General features: G+C 38.5%; 1 protein-coding gene across 3 annotated transcripts in view; it reads right to left on the bottom strand.

The window, feature by feature from the left end:
- The window catches only part of RASGRF2 (Ras protein specific guanine nucleotide releasing factor 2), a 205,051-nt gene that overhangs the window by 121,626 nt on the left and 60,081 nt on the right, over positions 1-23,344 (bottom strand). For all 3 annotated transcript variants that reach the window (XM_075932213.1, XM_075932212.1, XM_075932211.1), the window contains exons 2-9: positions 15,045-15,151; positions 12,380-12,527; positions 11,812-11,901; positions 7,003-7,256; positions 4,901-4,980; positions 4,210-4,403; positions 2,054-2,163; positions 1,055-1,173 (exon numbers count right to left, since the gene is read on the bottom strand). In XM_075932213.1, coding sequence (XP_075788328.1) covers positions 1,055-1,173; positions 2,054-2,163; positions 4,210-4,403; positions 4,901-4,980; positions 7,003-7,256; positions 11,812-11,901; positions 12,380-12,527; positions 15,045-15,151 — 1,102 coding nt within the window. The remainder of the gene's footprint in view (positions 1-1,054; positions 1,174-2,053; positions 2,164-4,209; positions 4,404-4,900; positions 4,981-7,002; positions 7,257-11,811; positions 11,902-12,379; positions 12,528-15,044; positions 15,152-23,344) is intronic.

A 23,344-nucleotide genomic window follows, 5' to 3' on the forward strand; every position in this document is an offset into this window, starting at 1 on the left:
ATATTTCCTTATTTAACAAATAAGTTTCATTTATCAGTTTTTCTCTAGTTTCTTTTAATATTATTGGCTTAACATAAGATCCACTCTTCTGAAAAATAAAATGTAATTTTTTTCAGTAAAAGGTGCCATATTAAAGTTTTCTTTTCATTACAATGATGTGGACTTTTATCATTAAGTCCATCACTACTAATTATGAACTTCAAAGGAAACTCTTTTAAAAACTATTAATACAAAGGTTGCAGTGTTTTACTCTCTCTCGTGTTACAAACTACTACATACTAGTGAATTTGAATCTTATGCAGTATGCTGATCTTCACAGTTTCTTTTTGCAGGAATGTTTCTGCCACTTATGCTGAGCTTTTACTAGAGTTCTTGAAACAAAATGCTTTTTTCTCGTGAACACAAATACATATATAATGTTGTCATGCTCTAATACCTCATGAATTCAAATACATATACAATGTTGTCATGCTCTAATATCTGATTTCAGCCGCTTGTCAGTGAAATATCCATCTGGTAGCAAAGGTTACCAAGTAGTTAAATTATAGCATTTTGACCTGTTCCTGAAGCACAAATGAAAAATGGGAACAACAGACAGCTGTTTTCATTCTTCACAATCTCTCCACCATTTGACAAAGCTTCAAGTACTTCTAGCTTCTCTTGTGTTTTTGTCTGAATGTTGGCATCATCTGAGATTGCAACATCAATTGGCCAGACGGACCTGTTCTCCGTGGAGCTGTAGATAATTTCTGGTCCATTGAAGATGATAGTCCAGTCTGTATGTACGCTACTTTCCCATGGGTGCTTTACTATTATTGTGCTGCTGTTTTTCATGGCCCCTGAAAAAAACAGCACAGAAGTGGGGCTCAACTGTAACCCAAAGCTATTTGTCATAGGGGCAACCTGTCACTTATCGTATGTGGACATCAGCCTTGTGATGTTGGGCACCAGCAGTGTCATCTTCCCAATGATGCCAACATTATAAAAAAACAGTAGAATTACATTTCTCGTTACAATACATGTACACACAGACATATTTTAAAAAAAGCCTTACCTTGACGTATAAATGTTTGGCTGGTATCTAATAATATATCACAGCCTTCTACTATCATTCGTTCTATGGCTAAATTTTTCCGGATATTTTCTGTGTCACTCACTTCATCATGCATCACCCTGTCAGGCACAATGAAAAAAAGAGGATTTTTAATCCCGTGAAAAGTATTTTGCAGTATTCATATATATTGCTATCAAAGTAAATGTAAAAATAGTTAGCCTCCCCAAGAATTCTCCAGAAGAACTATTATACGTCAGTTTTTAATACAACCTGCTGGTCAACACAAGGTAGTAATAAAAATAGCTGTTAAAAAGAAAAACAAGGTTTATAATCCTTGCTTCAACCTCCTATTCATTCATGATTTCATTCCAGTCTAAGTACTCTACTTTTACTACTTCTGAAACTGCTCTCACCAAAGTTTTGAATGACTTGCGTGTTGGCCAAGTCTCATTAATGCCAGCTATCTGAACTTTCTGAAGCTGCTAAAGCCATCTTTTTTGCACAGCAGATTTGGACACCATCCTACTGGAGGCAGGCGATTGGCCCTCTTTATCTATTCAATTTAGATTGTTTGTCCATGATTTCAAGGTCTTCCATAACTCTGCTCTAATTAGATCTGCTCTCATGGGCCATCTTGCAGCCTTTACTTATTCTAACAATACCAGATGTGATACCTTGTTTCCTCCTCCTATGCCTCTCTCTATATCTCTTCTCTACACATTAAGGTTCCAGTTCAGGACTGCGTGTTTAAATGCACTGCTGAACAGTGATGCTTTATTGAATTGTAAATCACCATCCTCTGAGCATCCAAATTTTTTGTGAACACATCCACACACTTTTGAACCTCTGCAAAGCCCACAAACACCAATCGTTATTTAGCTTTGCCTTGGTAAAAAAGAGTCAAATTTTAACATAAAAAATGTAAAAGTATTAAATAATTGTTTCTATATTTCAGAACTTTCCTTTCAAGCTTACTATATACAAGGGACAGAATCTTACCTTGAAAGTTCTTCTAGTTTAGATTTAGCAAATTCAAGGCTCTTTCTTTCCACGTGTTCATGGGGTGTATGAGCCAAGAGTTCATGAAGAGTTATAATATATCTAGGAATCTTAAACAAATGAAATACAGTATCAACATTTTTATTATAAGCAATAATACCAACTGATCTCTAAATTTCTAGCAGATTATTTACTCACTGACAATATCCATGTCCCTGCTCAGTTAGAATTTTTGCTACAAATTCAAGATGGGCTGCTAAGTACAAGAAAAATCCTCAAAAAATATCACAAATTGGTCAAGTCTATTTTTTATTAGTTTCCAATTGTCTGAGTGCCTTTACAAATGTTCTAGTGTAGCTGTCTTATGTCAGGTATGATTTTTTCAGTTTGAAGAAATTAAGATTCCCTGAGGTTACCAGTTCTATTAATAATGTTTAGGGTCTTACTGAATTCACAACTGTGAAATACATAGAAATAGGGCTATTGGGAGGTTACAGCATTGCCACTTTTGTGTCTGTGCTGCCTTCAGCGTTAGAGAGTAGTGTACTGACTGGGTACCAAGCACCGAAGGCCAAGCTAATATCACCAGCATTACAGAGGTAAGAGTGGCATGGTATAGGAGGTTGTTATTTCTGAGAGGAGAGCATGAATGGCCTTTCATGTGGGCAACTAGCCACGGTGCCAGGCTCAGGATGGGGGTGCTGTGGTCAATCCCCCATAAACACATGGCCAGCTCTAAGCCCCTTTAATTTCTGAGCACAAGGATGGGGAGCCCTGGTTGGAGGGCTCCAGCTGCTAGGCTTAGCCAGGCGATGAAAGGACAGGACTTCCATTTCCTGAGCACAGGCTGCTTCTGGGACAGGGTCAAACCCACCTCCACCAGCAGAGCAGAAGTGAATATGGCAATACCATACCAGGCCATCCTCACTTCTGCACTGATGCTGGTGGCAGAGCTGCCCTCAGAGATGGGTGACTGGAGAATGGCAGCTGAAAATGAAACCAATTTAAAGTGTTTCAAAAATGGAGGCACTCAAAATTCCTAGTCACTTTTACCTTCCTTTCACATCGGTTAAAAATCCTAGCCAAAGGGGTTGCGAATCTGCATAACATATATGAATAAGGTAATCAATGATTAAGATAATAACATCAATAAGAAATCAGTAATTAAGATACCATCCCCTTTTTGGATCTCTACAGGTGCTAATGAAAGTAAACCCTTCACTCAGATATGGCTATTAAATAGTATTGTTTATACAAATATCAGTATTTTCCTTCTCTCCCCCCTCCCCATTCATTTTGGGTCTGCACATCCTAAATTCAAAACTCTGGTCATCTGAAGAAGTGGGCTGTACCCACGAAAGCTCATGATACATCTACATGTTTTGTTAATCTATAAAGTGCTACCAGACAATTTGTAGTATTTTTATATTCAGCATTTATCTGGAGGAAACACTTAGATGAGTTGAGAAGCCAGCTCATTCTCCAACCCCATTTTTATATCAGGAACACTTTCATTTGCAAAAATTACATAAATGAAGAAAGAATTTTAATAATTAAGTAAATAATTATGCCAAATGTATTTGCTGCAAAGCAACTAGGGTGATAATCTATAAAACCTTGCAAACAAATGAAAATAATTCATCCAATTAAACCATGACATGTTATCAGAAGTACAATACACTTTTTCAAATTATTAGGAAAGATTCTTCACCAGACTTAGCAGAAGTTGATCTCTGAAGAGCAGAGGGGTTTGTCAGGGAGTTAAAATCTGCTCCTTGATTATCTACCTGGTCCCACCATTAACTCAGATTATACAAGACTTGCGGCTGCTCTAAATTGCAGCAGCTGGAGTGTGGCTCCCTATAGACTGCTTCATGCTGTTGGAGCACATCAAGTTAGAGGATCTGCTTCTTTGTTTTTATTTAGGCACAATTCCTCCCCCCACATTCCTCTTTCTGGAACCAGTGCAGTTTTGAGACTATGATTCCACATGCAAACAATATCAGAATAATAATGAGATAAACAAATGACTAAATTCATTTTCATTCAATTGTTATGAAGCAATTAGTTACCTTCAACTGATATTAATTATTGCAACACTAAATTATGAAAATTAATTTTACAAATGAACAATCACAAACATGTAGAGTGACTACCTGAAACATAGGGTAAGTAAGGAATGTTTCCAGCATTCGCCCCTCACAAGCTGGGTTGGCTTCATATTGCTTCAAGAGTTTGTCAAAATCTCTGTTTTGCTTACAGTTTGCAAGTACTTGAAGACTGTATTGATGATTCCGAACAAATTCTTGATAAATGTTCAGCATTGGCAGCAAAATATCAAATAAGTCGGCTAGAAAAAAAAAGATCAAGATAACCCTTTTTTCTGGATATCCATATCTTACACACACACAAAAGAGTTGGCTCTACAGAGGTGGCATTATGATCAGCTCCATTTTCATTATTACTGGAGAGTCACATAAATTTTGTCCCTCTCTTGAAAAAGCATAACCATCCTGATTATACAGTAGCTACCAAATGACAATGGAAAGTTCAGGTACTGTGCTGAGGTGAGACAAGTCTTTAGGCAGAGGCTGATCCCAAGGAAGTCCTCCAATAGACTGACCTCAAAAGGAGCCCTCATGCCTCTGAGGTGGCCTGTTATTCCCCACAAAAATACTGATAAATTGACAATTTTCCTCCATCCATAATAACCATATACAAATATGTGTATATCATTAGTTATGTAAATGTGCAGTATATAAAAGGGATAATCTAATTTTTAAAAGTCACCCAATGGTAAAAAGTGACATGAAAATCTCAGTCTGATTACAGATAATAGTAACTTACCTAAAATTAAAGTGGGCCAATTACTTATCCTTGCTTTTAATCCTTGATGAAATATTTCATGAAGAAACATTATAGTTTCACTGAAAAGGAAGTATTGAAAGAATAAGAAAATTCAAACCTTATTTTCTAATTTCACTACAAAAATAATTTCCTATTAGTATATTTTGCACTTTGTGCACTCACAATATTATGGAAATCAACATTTGCATCAATATGTTGCTTTCATTTTTAGTCTTTAACAACTAAAAATTCAACTTTTTTTATGTATAGTAACATCTTTATAAAACACTTATAGCAGATTACATGGATATGTATTCCAAATGTTTAGCTATTTGATTAAAATTGCTTATTAAATCACAACTTCCACATACTTTATTAAGCATGTGTACCTAATGCAGCAGTATTTTGGACAAAGCATTATGTTAACTTAAACACAGCAGTAAGACACAGAAACATATTCAGCTTTATTCTAGTTTTTCAGGCTTGCATTGCACCAGCGTACCTTACTGTTTTTTATTTCAGTGTGGGCTTTAAAATTGAACATCTTGTGAGATTAATGCCAATATAACTTACTGGAGTTATTTATGCAATAGTGCATTTGGATCTTGAAAAGAAATCTCACAGGGCACATAAACAAAACTGCTCATAATTATGATTTCCTTCTCTGAGTTCAGCTGTTTGACTTGCAGACATTAGGAAGGAAACACGCAGAACAAGGAAATCAGCATGAAAGATCAAACAGTATGGCCCATGCATGTTTCAAAGGCCCCAGAACGACACTTGGTTCTCTGAATTAACAAAGCCAGAAAGCTAAGTTACTAACTAAACAATAGTTGGAATACTATGCAGTAAGCATTGACTGTACAACTCCAAGTTTGAAATGGTTGGGGCATTCTCATTCTCTCCAATAAATGCCTTACAAGCCTCCAAAATTGTGTTTATAATGAGAAGCATACACCTAACCCCACTCCTCATTCAGTCTGACCAGTTGTCCATTTTTCATTCACTTGCCATTATATTATCTGTGTGCTATAGTATCAAGCTATTTGGCACAAATAATAATTCTGACTTGCAGGGAAAGTTGATCTGGAGGGACAGACAAGTGAGAAAGAGGTTCTTTAGGCAGGACAAAATAAAATAACAAAATTCAGCATCTCATCCTTAAGATGTACCAGGACCATCTGAGTTCATTAAGCCCTGTCTTGTCTGAGACACAGACATAGAGGAAGAAAGGAAGAAAAAGTTTTTTCCCCAGTGCACAGGAACTGCATTGTGAAGTTGTGCTTTCCCTATTGCAGCAGAGGAAAAAGCAGAATGTGGGTCTGCAGAGAGGTCAAACAGGTATAATTTAAAACAGGGGGAAACAGATCATACTCTAACTTACAACCCAGACAATAGTGTTTATTTAAATGAGGTTGTGTAACCCACAAACCTAGGCTACTGGCATGATCTTGTGCAAAAACTCTTTAGCGCAAGAGTTCTTGCGTTAAAGTAGTTGTGCAAGAGAGCGTCTACACTGGGCATGTGCTTTTGCGCAAGAGCATCCATGCCACTGTAGACACTCTCTTGCGCAAGAAAGCTCTGATGGCCATTTTAACCATAGGACTTTCTTGCGCAAGAAATTCATATTGCCTGTCTACACTGGCCTCTTGCCCAAGAACAGTTTGCGCAAAAGGGCTTATTCCTGAGCGGGAGCATCATAGTTCTTGTGCAAGAAGCCCTGATTTCATACAGCAGAGCATCAGTTTACTTGCACAAGAACACACGGCCAGTGTAGACAGGCAGCAAGTTTGCGCAAGAGCAGCCCCTTTGGCGCAAGACTGCACCAGTGTAGACACAGTCATAGTGTGGTTACTGAGCAATGCAAGTAGTACCTAGACCACAGCAACAGTTAAGATCAAGAGACCTCTACAGCATGAGCTGAGAGCCAGCTGGCTTTTAGCTCAGAGGGTAGAGGCTCCTATGCTCAGCTCCAGAAGCCCCAGGTTCAAATCCACCCGGTGGCGGTTACAGTTGCACAGGGTAAAAGTCAAAACAAAATGTCCTCCAACTTTACTACTGTAAAATTGATGCACAGTGAGAAGTGGACAAAAATCAAATACCTGTTGAGAAAAATGCTACTAACATCATCGTGATTAATAGGTGGTTTCTTTGAACTTGCAGCCATTCTTAAGGGCCTGAGGAAGCAGTTTACAAGAACGTAAAGTTGATGCACATATTCAGATTCAGCCTCAACCATGTTAAAAACTATCTGGTTTCTCTTTCTCATGCTTTCCGCATGTGGAGAACAAATATAATCTTGGACAATTGTCTTCCATTTTCTTCTGCATAACCAGCCTCGCATAAAGCTCTGAACCTAAAATTGATCAAACACAGAAGAACAAGAAGAGTAATGAGAAGCACTTTCAAAAAGTTACCATAAAACAAAGACATTAAGACAGTTTTTCATCATGGTAAGAGATGTTTGTATTACATTTATCTTCATTTTGAAATATGCGAATATGCTATGCATACTCCGTTGTTAATTTCAAGGCCTAGCATTTTCTAATCATTTATTGCTCTATAATTGCCATGTGTGACAGGCTGGATCACAGGCGTTCCTGTGGGATTAACTCCCACTTTGCTGGTCATGCCACTTAGCCCACAAACTTCCTCTGGGGTGCCCCATCTCCCTCTCCGGTTGGACCAGAAGCTTTGGTCTCCACCAGCCAAGGCACAGAGTTGGAGTAATAGCCCCCCAGCAAAGCAACACAGACTTTGAATTAGCTCAGCTCTGGGAGGGCTCAGTTATAAAGTCACTGACAGCACCCAAGAACACATCCCCCAAAAGAAGACAAAAACCCCAAATAAATCAAGCTTTCTCTGTGCATAACTTTTATACAGAGTAAGACAGATTTATTTGTGGTTTTGGTCCTCTTTAGGATTGTGTTCTCTGGGGTGCTATCCATGACCGGTATTCCAGATGAGGGAAAACAAAGCCATTCCCTGGTCATTGACTTGATCACCCAGCCATTAAATTCCTAAAGTATAAATAATGGCTTTTACTAGAATACCCAGACTAATAAAACAGGTTCTTCCTTAATATTTCTAACTTCACAGACAAGAAAGAGACATGCACACAAATAGGATATACAGATTCAACAGATTAGAACTTTTAAAATGACATATCATAGGATGTACTTCACATAAAGCATCTTTTAGTTATGCATGCTCATATTCATAAGCCAATTTTCACAAAGCATGGGAGAGCTGTGATGCCATGCATGTACATTTTAAAGAGATCCATTTATTAGAAAAAACATCTATAGCTGTTCAGTAAAATTTGGAAATAGAAAGTAGACTGGAGAAATATAGCACATATATACTAGTACAGCAGTGGGCAATAATTTTTAATGGGAGACCATGCCAAGATTTTAGTAAGTGATCAAGTGTCACACTTCTATGGAGGGTGTGAGGGGTCTGGGACAGTGGGTGGTGTGTAGAGGGAAGTTTGGGATAGAGAACTGGGGTGCAGGAGAGGGTTTTGGATCAAAGAGGGAGTTTGTGTGAAGGAGGGGGTTATGATCAGGGGCAGGAGTTTGGGGTCCAGGGGCCAGGAGGTACAGGAGAGGATTCTGGCCTGGGGAGGGGTATAGGAGGAAGTGTAGGATCTGGGAGGGAGTTGTGACCTGGATGAGGTAGGGAAAGGGGATACAGAGGGCTTGAGGGGTGACCGGAGAAATGGGAGGAGAGAGGAGATGGGGTGCCTGAAGGCAGGCTCTTGCTGGGAGGCACTTATCCACTTATCTAGGCAGCTCCCAGCCAGCAGCCCTGCAGAAACCTGAGAAAGGCTCCATTCCTGTCTGCTGGGCTGGCTGCTCCACACGGCTCTAATCCAGCACAAGGAGAGGGGAATGAGGGAGGAGACTTTGCTCGCTGTCCCTGCCTCCAGCAAAATTTCGTAGCACGTTTTGGGGGTGGGACAACGCGTGAAGACTCCCAATCCCTCACCAGCATGCATGGAGAGCCAGCTTTTAAAATGGCAGCTAATGTGTAGTAAGGGTGCTGGTGAAGTGGCCATAGGCTAGATCTGGTAGCTTGGTGGGCCGGATGTGGCCTGCCAATTACCTCTTGCCCACCCTGAACTAGTACCTTTGAAAATAAGCCCTGGTACCATTATCCTTGTATATGTTATTCCCACCCACCATTTTCCCCCTTGTTTTCTGCTGTTTCAATCTCTCTTTGGTCAGTTTTCATCTTGTTATTTGCCTAACTGGTACTGAAGCTTCCCATGGAAGAGAACAAGGGGCAGTTTTTGATCTTGCAACTCTGGTATAACTCTAGCAAGTTATATAAATAACTAAAGCCTGCTACTACAGACCTAGCCTGCCTACACTACTACCAGAGAAAAATACAGTGTTTTGTTTCTGTGAGACATGGAAATCATCACTCAACGCAGCAAAAACCCAAGCTAAAAGTGGATTTGAGTTAGCAAGAGAAAATATAATTCTGGCCATTTAGTTCCTGTCCTTACCCTAATATGCAGTTACTCCTTCTTCTAAAGGAAATCTAAAACCTCACATGGGAACATGTTAGTTTCAATAAATGCATTTAAATATAAACCAAATGTAACACATCTCTCAAGACATATATTTACTGAACAACTGTATGACCTTACTATAGAAAAGCAGTAGGCTCTCTATAAGGAAACCTAGCTAGTCTTAAGTACAAAGGCCTGTTGATTTAGCAAGAGAAACCCAGATATGGCATAGACACAAAAAATGACTCCAGGCCTCCTCCTTCAGACAGGCTGAGTGAAAACGCGAGTACAGAGTCACACCACAATAGATATATCATTAAATAGGGTACGGTAAGAACATGAAACACACATTTTCAAAATATAACTTAACATTTGTGTGGTTATCTGTAAAATTTTGCATATGCAACTCCCAAAGGAAATTTCTGGAGCACAGATACCTGCATGCATAAGTAATGATACTAAAAATTCCTCCTGCACTTGTTGCATGTGCTAACTTTGCAAGGTCCAAATAAAGCCTGGGTGTAGGCCCTTTTGAATGCTTGTCTACAGCGTTCTGAAGATATTACAAATCAAAAAGACCATGCTGAAAGTCTACTGTTTTCTACATTTCTAAAGTGTATTACATGCAGTAACGAGATATAAACTGCTCTATTTTTACTATCTAGCAACCTTCTTCAAAAACTGCACAAATGGGGTATGTCTACACTACAAAGTTAATTCGAAATAACAGCAGTTATTTCTAATTAACTTTAATAGCATCTACACAGGCAAACCGCTATTTCGAAATAAATTCGAAATAGTGGAGCCCTTATTTCAAATTTGGTAAACCTCATTCTACAAGGAGTAATGCCAAATTCAAAATAGCTATTTCGAATTAAGTGCTGTGTAGACACTTAATTCGAAATAGGGGGCCTCCAGCCCTTCCCAGAGAGCCCTAGCAGCCACTCTGGGCACAACCAGGAAAGCTTACTCTCCTCTCCCTCAGCCCCGGAGCCATTAAAGGGGTAGACCCTGGCCACAGTGCCTGTGCCAGCTCCAAACCTGCCAGCCCAGACCCAGCAGTGGGCACCAGGGCCCCTGACCCAGTGGCCCCAAAACATGAGCCAGCAAGCCACTGGCAGCCAGCCCTCCACCACTCCCCAGGAGCAATCTGCCAGCTCCCAGGAACCTGACAGGGGCTGGAGAAGGCAGGTGCCTTCCTGCTTGCTTGTCTACCTCAATGAGGGACAGAAAAGTAGTCCTGTCTTGGAGTGCCCTGAGTGCCCGCACTCGGGACACCACAGCACTAAGCCACATGGAGCCAGAGCTGCCCCTGGGCACGCCTGTGTATCTCGTGGTGTCGTTGCCATCAGACCGGCTGCACTTGCTGCAGGCTGAAATCCGGGTGTCCATCGGGGGGCTGTCAGGATCCAGGAGGCCCCAAGGGAGAGCGTCCATCCCTCAGAGCCTCCCTGGTCCTCCCCACTGGGGGCTCGTGCCCCATTCCTCCCTCACGTCCTTCCACTTACCCAACCCTAGCCCCCCCTTCCTGATGTCAAATAAAAGAAACGTATGTTCAAAAACAGAAACTGGGTTTATTGAACCAAACTGGGGGGGAGGGGAGGATGGACCTCTGGGGAGCTGGGAGAAGGAGGTGGGAGAGGGGAAGAGAGAGGGTGGGAGAGGAGAAGGGGAAACCTGGGAGGAGGGAGCTGGAAGGGGGAAGCAAGGGGAAGAAGGGAGAGGGGAAGCTCAGGAGAACTGTCTGTCCAGGGTGGGTGTAGGGTCCCTTTAAGCACGGAGCTCAGTTTGCCTCAGGCAGCAGCCCCACACACTAAGTCCCAACCTGATGCCCTGCCGGCCCTGGTTCTGGCCAGCCTTAACTTCAGTTCAGGGTCCACTCAGTGTGGATGCGCTATTTCAAAACAGCAAAACGCTATTTCAAAATAGTTTGTGTATAGATGCGTTATTTCGAATTAGCTTATTTCCAATTAACTATTTTGAATTAAGTTAATTCCAATAGTGCTGTAGTGTAGACATACCCATGGTGACTAACATAGTCACATATTTCTTCACCAACAAGGAAATAGCCCAGGATAGTCCAAATGTTCCTAACCACTTCATAGTTATAACAATATTAGATCTATTTAACTAGTTTGTGACAAATATAAACATATACATAGCAAATAAAATGAAGTATATTTGCAACTGGATATTCTGCTTTCTTACCACTGAAATGTTAAAAAGCTGCTGAGACTAAGCTAGTCCAGATACAGATAGGTGGAATGCTCAGGTCCACATTTGGGTGCAGCACACAAAGAAACAATTAAAACAAAACTAATCAGATAATAAAATACACACAGATACATGTTTCTCTATCTTTCCTTTTCAAGCAGGATACATGACAACTTACCTTTTTAATTTTTTTTATATCTGGATCCTCATCTTCCTGGTTGCCTTGATAAGGCCTCATTCGTTCCTTAGTTTTATTGAGAGCTACAATCTGACAAAAACAATAAAAACATAAATGTTTTCTTCAATATTTTAGAAATGTTCAGTTACAATATCTAATATATAGGACTTTGTTCTCTCTCAAGGAACTTCTAGGAGCCTCTTTCAGTTGCATTATGTTCTTCTGTGTGAGGAGGAAACAGCTCTCTCTGGAAATGAACAGTGGTGTGCCTGATGAAGCCACAGGGTACATAAATAGCATGAGGATGTGCTTCCTCCTCCAGAGGCTGAGTACTTCTTCCAGACTCTGTCACCTTGAGAATATAAAGACGCTGAATACGCTAAATAATCACTAAGTAATTAGCTTTAAAAAGAAAATTCTGCCCCAGTGTTTTTATTGAGCCTATAGAGTATTTCCTCACTGATCAACATAGATTGCAAGGAATATGGACATTATGCAACAGAGGTAACAAAGTAATCAAAATATACCAATTCACCGACACTCTAGTAATGTTAACTTTTGCAAATACCTCAGATTTAAGTCTTTCAATTTCTGTGTCTTGATCTTCAAGCTGATGTCTAAGCTGATTGGCTGCAATCTTTTCTGTCTCTACAATTTGAACTAGATGAATGTACTTCTGCATTAAGACCTCCCTCTCAATCAGAATGTCTGAATAACTAGGGAGAAAAATGTTAATTAGTAAATAAGACAAATACTGACTTGTGTATCTTTTTGCATAATATTGACAAATTAAACCTAACTTGTGTGATTAATAAAAAAAACCTTATAATATTCTGTTCCTTTTGCTTAATATATCATTTATTGTTTAATCATAAAGCAGCCAAACCTTGAATGTGTAATTATATTTTAATATTCTGTATTTTTACATAGTGTAAAATTCAGTATCATCATGACTGCAGGTTTCTGTTAGCCCAATCACAGAGAGAGGTAATCTCAGAGTCATTTATATGAGCTCTTTATATTCAGGACTAGCCCAGGAACTTTATACATTTTTTTCATTTAATCTTTGTTTTCATATTCTGCTTATCGGTATTTCAAATTCATTCCAGAACTATTTTTATCCATCTATACCTATCACTCTGGCAACATGCCCTTACTCATCAGAGGATTTTCTCCCATATTTATGGTAGTTAAAAACCAAAACCAAATTATTTTTAATATTTTATTCTTTAAAAAGTTTGAGAGATCAACAGAGTATTTTTAAAAACTAATCCAGAAATTATGCCATGATTGTTTTTTCTTTAACTCCTTTGTTGTAGTTTATTCCTGCTCCATATTACTTTCTGTCAAGAGATTTCATCTTTAAGCCAAACCGTATGTTGTGAGGAGAACCGTTACAGGCATTACCACACTCATTTTCTGGATTAAAAAAAAATGGTTATGGTGTCATGTTTTCAAATGAGTTCTTCCTACACAAGCTCTTCACATGACTGTTTTTTTATGTGATTCAACCTCACTTAAATAGGGATGTGCAGAAAGCTGGATTCTGTAAGATGTTGTACACTACGGCCTTGATCTAGCAAAGTACTTAGGCTTGGTGTACACTTGAAAGATAAATCGGCATAGTTATATCAGTCAGAATGTGGAGAAAAACCCATACATCTGGCCAACATAACTATCATTACAAAAACCCTAGTGTAGATATAGCTAAGCCAACAGAAGAGTGCTACCTTTGACATTACCACCTGTGCTTAGGGATATGGTATTCTTCCAGCAACAGAAATGTCCTACTGTTGGTGTAGCAGGCTGTCTGTACATGACTATGCCAACACAGGTATATCTTTAGATGTGTGGTTGGCTTTCAATACATGAATAGTCCCACTGAAGTCTGAGAGCACTCATATGTTTAAAGTAAAGGACTTGCTTAAGCATTTTGCCAGCACATCGTCAGACTGCACAAGTGAGCACCAAATCTTTAGTATGTGCTTTTATATTTGAAGAATTTATTTCTGTCTAAAACTCACTCAAAATGCTGAACACCGTGTGTCTATGCAGCACCCTGACCTCGAATAAGCTACGCAATTTGAGCTATGCAAATTGAGTAACTTATTTTGAGTTAATTTTGAAATAAAGCACTGTTCCGAAATGTCCCTTAACTGTTGTGGAATGAGGGTTATAGGGACATTGGAATAAGGCACCGGTTATTTCAAAATCTATTTTGAAATAACAGGCTGCTTGAATAGACACGGAATAGCTATATTTCAGTATCTCAAAATAGCTCCACGGTGTAGACATAGCCTAACTTCCTTCTGCTCTTTCATCAAGGGTTTATATAGAAAGGGCAATACCAAGCTATTCTGACTAAATATATTTTTAATTTTTAAACTTCTTATTTTGCAACAATCTTTAATAAAGAATAATTTTCTTAGTTTATTTTGACTTAAAAAGAAAAATATGCATATTTCTGACTTTATTCTTTTTGTATATATACTAATTGTCAATTCAATTAATTATAATGAGTCACATACTGGAAGGGTCAATTCTGATGATGACTATTATATTGCTGACATGGAAAACAAGCTCAGACTGAAATTAATTGGAGGGCTATCATAAAAAAAACACATTTTTTCTGGATTATGAAAAGGATTTAAAATATGGACACTCCCCTCTACAGTGTTTATTTTCTACATTTAATTATTGTCAGATTAATAATACCATACCCCAATAATTAAATTTAATATATGGATCAGTATATTGTATTTGTGGGGAAATCAATTAGGAAACATCCTAGATATTATTAGTAGAATCAAAAAGAGATACAAGAATTACAAATAATAACTATTAAGGTATCAGTTTTCAATAATTTTATTTTGCACTTTAGAGTCCATCTTCTTCTTGTCAATGTGAAAGCTGACCTTCATATTAAGCTGCAATCCTCATCTCTCTCACCCAGGCCCTTTCTGAGGGAAGGTGGATAGAAAGTTGTAATATAGTCAGGTCTACAAGGCTTCCATTTTTTGCACACTGGAAAGTGTTTTGGATTTAAATTTTAGGACAGGGATTTTATTTATTAAAATATATTTATTATGTAATTATAATTTACTCTCCCCATTTTTATGCCTAAATTAAATTACCTTCTTTTTTTGAGAGAGGGTATTTAGATTTAAAATCTCTGCCATCTTCTTAAAAACAAAAAGTGGAATTTAGAATAAATTAAGGGGCAGGTTCCATACCTAGCTTGGTGGATAGCTTCTACCCATTCATCTCCATCACTTTCTTCTTCACAACGGAGCTCCAATGGCTTCTGCCCTTCATGGCCAAATATAACAGTAAAGAAGTACTGCAAATTTTAAGAAGGAAAAAAGTTGTTTTAAAAATGCCGCTAAGTAAAACACAGGCATAACATAGAATATAATATTGTAAAGTCTAACAAAGCCCAAAATATTACACACTGCTAAGAGATCATTTTAAACTGATGAAAGTTTAGTCTATATTCTTAATTTTCTTTCTTGTGTATTGATTGGTATAGCATCTTTTATGATACTTAGGATAATTCATTATTCAAAAGCTTCCAAATAGAAGAAGCTGCAATTTTTTTAGCAGCTGCAATACTTGGGTACAGTAAAGTAGCTAAAGGATGGCATGTTTGTAGATCATACTTTGCAATTTTTTTTTTTACCTTAGGTCAATTTATTTTATTTTTCTCAAATGCTACTTCAGGAAAGACCACTCCTGTGAGTATGAATGGCAGTTGAAAACAATTTTCAAACCAAGTACTATCAAATAAACCTTCAAAGTTTCTCTACATGTATAATACGCAAGGGACACAAAGTGTAGTTTATGCCTTCAGTGTTCTGACAGAACAAAAAAAGAATCCTGTTTTCCCTTTCAGTAACCGCCGTGCCCCCATCTCCCCTGCCCTCTAGTTTTCACTCATAGGACTGAAGTGATTTAAAATTCTATTGAGGGATGTTCCATCTTTGTAATGAAGTCCTATTCACACAAGAAGAGCCATTTACTTTGATAGCACTTCTCTTATGAGTAAAGCAAGTCAAAGTAGGCCCTGAGTGTGTTTCATAGGAAGCAGAATCTTAGGAGTTTTCTTATTAACATTAGAATAGCTAGTGGAGTAATAGGTACAAGCAGAGATGGCATTTTAGTAGGACCAGAAAAAAAAAAACCTAGTAATTTCTATATATTCAAAATCATACCTTAAAAGATACCACACTAAGGATTCACTGTCTTGCATTCCTTTCCAACCCAAACTCTTAGTGAAGTCGATGGGAATTGTAAATGAAGGACTACAGGACAGGGCACTGAGCAATTAGCTGTTACAAAATGATTCTTCTCAGGTAGGTGCAAAGTATGAGAAGAGAAAATGTTCTTCTAACTAAACATACCTACATCTGCATCTGTTAGTTTTTGGAGTCTTAACTGTGAACTCCAAGGTCATTCTAATCAGCAGAGATATCTAACTCAGCTTCCTGTTGCTCCACCAGCCATTGTTACAAATAGTAACCCTGCAGTGATGTCAACATACATTTTTACTTTGTGTGCCAAGTTCATAGCTTAGCTGCAGTGACACTACAAGAACCCATTTGAGGAAAGTGCAATTTCAAATATGAAGTACATTTTCAGAGTTAAAGGTTGTTTTATAACAGAAAGATCAAGAAATGAAGCAAGATGAAGAGACAATCAAAAATATATAGACAGACAATATCTAAAATCACATTTAGAAAGAATTTGTCAAGCCAATGTTTAAATCTAATTTCTAATTGCAAATTGGAAGGAAAGGTTGTCTATGAAATACTTTCACTCTTAAAATTATTCATTTGAAGAAAAATATTGATATTATTAAAATAAGATGTATTAATTATGAGTCGGTAGATGCCGCTTCTTATGAGCAATGAGTATACTACAAAGTAGACCCTATGAAGAAGACTATATATACTTATTACATTCAATTGACTTTATGCTAGTGCACATACTGCTATATTTGATTTCATTTTAATGAACATCATTTTAATGAACATGCCATCTGACCATAGATAGATAGATAGATAGATAGATAGATAGATAGATAGATAGATAGATAGATAGATATAAAGGAAGCTACTCCTTTCAGATTAAACTTTAAATTCCTAAATCCTATATAAATGATGTTTCATAGAGAAGACTTTGCGCACAGAAATTAGCAACAGGCAAGTAAACCAACATAGAAACAAGCTAAAGTAAAACATTCACATTCAATGGACTGCACAATGAAAGTCAAGGCTCATAGCTATTGAATTTTCAGAGATACATCATTCTCTGAAAAAGGTCAATAAATCATTTAAAGGACAATCCTATAAAACCATGCTTACCACTTAAATGCGAGTACCATGTAGGTTAAGAAACATTGAATGAGTTGTGGAAGGACCCACTTAAAAGACCATTAGATAAGAATCTTTTTTATGACACAACGTAGTTAAAAATAATCTTTAAAAGGCCAGAAAACAATTCCACTAACAACATAAAGGTTTAACTATTTATTTCATATTGTATACAGAATTACTAGGCTGTGAGATATACATGTATTTTTAAATCACTCTGACCAGTATGTCTTTATGTCTTTTTAGTTTTTACCATGTTTCATAAAGATGGAAAAATCAAATAAAGCAAAAATAAATATATACTTCTATATACATTTTAATATACTCTCTAGGTGTAATTGAAGTAGGAGGTAGAGAGGAGAGTTGATTTCACAGCCCTCTGTATATTTTCTTATATAAAGTCAGATAAACTAGCCTTCACTCAAACAAAACTTGTAGCGATTTCAATGGAAATTTTGTCTTGGGATTTGGATATTATAGAAAGCATTTTGTTACTATGGTAATGATTGCCTACTCAGACTGAGAAAATTCCAGATTAGAGATTTGATTCAGTTCCTTCTGAAGTGAACGTTAAATTCCCATTGACTTTAACTGGAGCAAGACTGAGCTCTTGGTGGGCATGGCTGGCAGATTTTTGGAAATGATAAAAGATTCACCTGCTTTTTTAGAAAGTTGTGGGCATATATATTCCTCACCAAAACCATTGGTAAGTCATATATTCTACTGTAGATGGATACTTTGCACACAAACTGGCATATACAAGTACACATCCCTCAACACAGATAAACAAAAATACCATAACATAGATTACAAAAGAATCCTGAAGTAATTCTTGGACTTCAAGCATTTTTATAAATGTAACTTATTTACCAAAAGCATTTGTTACAAACAATCTAGAAAAGAAGACAGTAGCCATAACACTTTCCTGGGTTTTTAACATTATGATGTTTGTGTGGTTGCTGATATATAAATAATAATATTAGTGTTGCTCAGCCCTCTAATTAGCAGTTCAAATTCCTCATCATTTAGATTTAGACTGTAGTAATAAAACCTATATTTCAGAGAACATGTCATTACAGTTATTAAAAGTAAATATTTATTATCTTGTGGACAAATTTACATCAACTACCACCATTTTCATCTGTTAGTTTAACACAGCGGCATTTATATTTTTAGGATTAGGCATCTGGGTTAGTTAGATTATTTGTATTATTGTTTCTCCGGAAAGTATTTAATGAAGACTTGTAGAAGGTTACACAATTTTTATTTAATCTTTATTTTACACATATATCAAAAGATTCAGTCATTCCTTTTTAAGCTGTCCTTTCAGTATTCAAATTGATGGATTTACAAGGATGATAAACCTTGATTTTAACATACACACCTCTTGTAGAAAAGTTATTTTTTAAAAAGTATATCAGGAAAAGAGGAAAAAAAGAGAACTCATCTTGATACCAGCACACTATTCAAAAGTAAGTCAGAGAGAACAGTATCATCAAGTTGAAGAAAGCTCATCATTCTCTATTTCAGAAAGTGTTACACAGAACTATTATATTATTTCTTTCACTGGTACCAAACTCCCCTAATTTTAGTTTCTTTTTAAACTGGAAAGGAAGATGAAGAAACTGAGCTAAACAGTGGGATTGATGCTGGGCATGCTTGGTTATTAGAAATTATTGGCACAAGATTAGGAAATTGATTAAAAATGACATTGTATGAACCATCAGCTGTAACTGATTAATCTAGGATTCTGCTGAGTTTCCCTGTAAAAGCAGTTTCCTCCATAATATTATATTCTTTTTGAAGAACTGATAGGCTAGTAATTAACACTCACTGAAAGAAGACAGGTTCAAATTTGCAATATCAGTATGAAAAAACTAAGGATTATGCGGGAATGAAGAAGTTTATGTATGCTATATGACAAAAAGTAGTCAAGTGTAATGTACTGAGGTATGGCTTCCCAGGGCTCGACAAATAATGTAATCTACTCACCCGTGGCGAGTAGATTACAACCTGGAAGAGCCGGCACAGAGCGATCTGCGCATGCACAGAACACAGAATGGTGTGAAACCACGCGGCTGGCAAGTGGGACTTGCCACCACTTGGCGAGCCCTGTGGCTTCCCATTGTACAAACTCGCTGTCACAGCATGATTGGCCTTTTCCAAAGAGAGTGGAGTCCAATGCACAATTGAAGGCGGTTGCTGGAAAGTGCCTTCTGACACTGCAAGGAATAAAAAAGATCCTGCAGGGTCCTGACTCATTAGTTGTGGAGAGCACCAGGAAGAAATGTTTATGAAGAAGGCAAGCCTCCGGGCAAGAAGTACCTTAAAACTCCATTGTCTGGCATCCAGTGGTCTGTAACTCCCGATAGTCCAGCACCAACTGGAACCTGGAAGTGCTCCGGCCAGCCAGACAATTGGAGCTGCTGTGAGCCCCATGGCACTCGCGGCTGGGAAAGGAAAGGGGAGAAGAGGGGAAGGGGATTATACCCCTGTGACAGGTCTGCCGGGACCTGCACTGCGTCTGGCCAGGGGGTGGGGGTGGGCGGGGAACGGTGCGGCGAGGGGCGAACCCTCTGCTGTTTTGCAGGAAAGTGGGGGAAGCCCCGTGCAGCCGCCGGCAACAGGCCAGCTGGGGAAACCGAGTCACTGGCCTGCAAGCGGCAGCGGAGGAGAGGGGGCAAGAGCTAAGTCCCTGAACTTGCTCCGTTCCAGCTGTGCTCAGCCCCACGCCGCCGCCGAGAGTTTCCAGGAAGGGAGCGAGCTCCGCACCCTCCAGACTGCAGTAGGGTATGTCTGCACTGCCACCCTAGTTCAAACTAGGGTGGCTAATGTAGGCATTCGAACTTGCAATGAAGCCTGGGATTTAAATATCCCAGGCTTCATTTGCATGTTCCTGGGCGGGCACAATTTTTAAATGCCCTTAGTTCGAACTACCTGCTCGCGGCTACGCGCAGCATGGACTAGGTACTTCAAATTAAAGCTCCTAATTCGAACTACCGTTATTCCTCCTTCAGTGCGGTCCCAGCAGACCTGTCACAGCCCCCCGCCAGAGTACCTCCCAGATCCGGCATACCCGATAATCCAGCAACACCTAGATCCCAAAGGTGCCGGATTATCAGAAGTCTACTGTAGTAGAAAAGCAGGAAGACAGACTCTCGAGGAGGAGAGGTTGTACCCTGCTGAAACTGGATGAAGACTCTGTAAATAAGAGTTCTATTTTGAAAGATGTTTAATACATTTGAGCCAATAAGTGCATTTTTGGTGTTGACTCAAAGAGCCCTGAGTGAAGGGAAAACTAAGACAGTCTTCAGTAGAGCCACATTTTGCCAAATGTGGGTGCTATGGAAAAGGCACATGGGGCAGCCACCTGCCATGTGGCCCCTGTCATAGAGAGGAGGGGTTTAATTTTATTAGGAACTCGGGAAACTTTTGGAATAGGGGGAGCCTATACAGGAACTAGACTGCTGGCACTTAACTTTAAAAAGGGTATAGAGCAATTTTTAAACTAAAGGCTGGGGGAAAGCCGACAGGTGTGGAGGAGCACATGGATTGGACAGAGACATCTCTTAGGAGAGGGGCTATTAATAGAGATGCTCTATGTTCTAGTTTGGAGGAAAGGATGGAAGTATGTCAGATCAGATGACACACAATCCAATGAAAAAGAGTCTAACACATCAAGGAATGGCAGACAGATAAATAGTGACAAATTATTAAAGTGCTTATACACAAATGCTAGAAGTCTAAATAATAAAATGGGTGAACTAGAGTGCCTAGTTTTAATTGAGGATATCGATATAATAGGCATCACGGAAACATGGTGGAATGAGGATAATCAATGGGACACAGTCATACCAGGGTACAAAATAAATTGGAAGGACAAACAGGTCGTGCTGGTGGGGGAGTGGCCCTATACATGAAAAAAAATATATAGAATCACATGAAGGAAAACTCTTAAATGAGCCAAAAAGTTACAAAGAATCTCTATAGATGGTAATTCCATGCTCCAATAATAAGAATATAGCTGTAGGGATATATTATCTACTATCTGATCAGGACAGTGATAGTGACTATGAAATACTAAGGGAGATTAGAGAGGCTACCAAAATAGAAAATTCAAAAATAGTGAGAGATTTCAACTATTCCCATAGGCTACGTCTACATTGGCCCCTTTTCCGGAAGGGGCATGGTAATTTTTGAAATCGCAATAGGGAAATGCGCGGGGGATTTAAATATCCCCCGCGGCATTTAAATAAAAATGTCCGCCGCTTTTTTCCGGCTTTTAGAAAAGCCGGAAAAGAGCGTCTACACTGGCCCCGATCCTCCGGAAAAAGCGCCCTTTTCCGGAGGATCTTATTCCTACTTCAAAGCCATATTGACTGGGTACACGTCACTCCAAACAGGATGCAGAAATAAAATTTCTTGATACTTTAAATGACTGCTTCTTGGAGCAGTTGGCTCTGGGACCCATAAGGGGAGAGGCTATTCTTGATTTAGTCCTAAGTGGAGTGCAGGATCTAATTCAAGAGGTAAATATAACTGCACCGCTTGGAAATAGTGACCGTAGTAACATCTCTATGGTGGGAAAAACACTTCAGTAGCCCACCACTGTAGCAATTAATTTCAGAAAGAGGAACTACACAAAACTGAGGAAGATAGTTAAATAGAAATTAAAAGGAATCATGACAAAAGTAAAATCTCTGCAAGTTGCATGGAAACTTTTCAAAGACATCATAATAGAGGCCCAACTTAAATGTATACCCCAAATTAAAAAACACAGTAAGACAACCAAAAAAAGTGCTGTTTACTTAACAGCCAAGTAAAAGGAAGCAGACACAGATAAAAATACATCTTTTAAAAAGTGGAAGTCAAATCCTAGTGAGGAGAAGAGAAAGGAGCATAAACTTTGTCAAGGTAAGTATAAAAACATAATAATCCAAAAAGGAGTTTGAAGAACACCTAGCCAAAAACTCAGAAAGTAATAGCAAAATGTTTTTTAAGTACATCAGAAGCAGGCTAAACAACCAGTTGGGCCGTTGGAGAATCAAGATGCTAAAGGAGCACTCAAAGGACACGTGGAGACTTGCTTTCACTTTTGAAAGAGGATATGCAAATTCAGCACAAATTTGCATATCTTCTTCCAATTGCATTTTCCAAAGAGGATCTTTCGAAAATTAAAGTAGTCTGGATGTGGATTTTTTGAAAAAAAAAAAAAACGCTCTTCCTAAAAAAAAGGAGGTTTATGTGGTTTTTTCGAAAAAGGGTTCTTTTCAGAAAAAAACCCACATCCAGACTACTTTCATTTTCGAAAGTTCCTCTTTTGAAAATGTGATCTGTGCAAATTTGCATATACTCTTTTGAAAGTGAAAGCAAGTCTAGGCATGCCCAAAGCTGATAAAGGCATTGCGGAGAAAACTAAATGAATTCTTTGCTTCAGTGTTCACGGCTACGGATATTGAGGAGATTCCCAAACCCGAGCCATTCTTCATAGGGTGACAAATCTGAGGAATTGTACCAGATTGAGGTGTCATTAGAGGAGGTTTTGGAACAAACTGATAAACTTAACAGTAACAAGTCACTGGCACCAGATGGCATTCACCCAAGAGTTCTGAAAGAACTGAAATGTGAAATTGTGAAACTACTAATGATGGTTTGTAACCTATCCTTTAAATCAGCTCTGTACCTAATGACTGGAAGATAGCTAACATGATGTCAATATTTAAAAAGGGCTTTAGAGGTGATCCTGGCAATAAAAGGCAGGTAAGTCTAATGTCAGTACCAGGCAAATTAGTTGAAATTACAGTAAAGAATAAACTTGTCAGACACAAAGATGAACATAATTTGTTGGGGGAAGTCAACATAGTTTCTGTAAAGGAAATCATGCCTTACTAAGGGGTAATGGGTAAGCAGTGAGGTGGAAAAGTTTGCAAACAATACTAAACTGTTCAAGATAGTCAAAACGAAAGCAGACTGTGAAGAACTTCCAAAAGATCTCATCAAACTGAGTGATTGGGCAACAAAATGGCAAATGAAATTTAATGTGGATGAGTGTAAAGTAATGTGCATTGGAAAAAATAACCCCAACTATATATACACAATATGATGGGGGTTAATTTAGCTACAACTAATCAGGAAAGAGATCTTAAGCGTTATCGTTGATA

The sequence above is a fragment of the Pelodiscus sinensis genome, chromosome 6 (assembly GCF_049634645.1).
Source record: "Pelodiscus sinensis isolate JC-2024 chromosome 6, ASM4963464v1, whole genome shotgun sequence".
In the NCBI taxonomy this organism is placed as follows: domain Eukaryota; kingdom Metazoa; phylum Chordata; order Testudines; family Trionychidae; genus Pelodiscus; species Pelodiscus sinensis.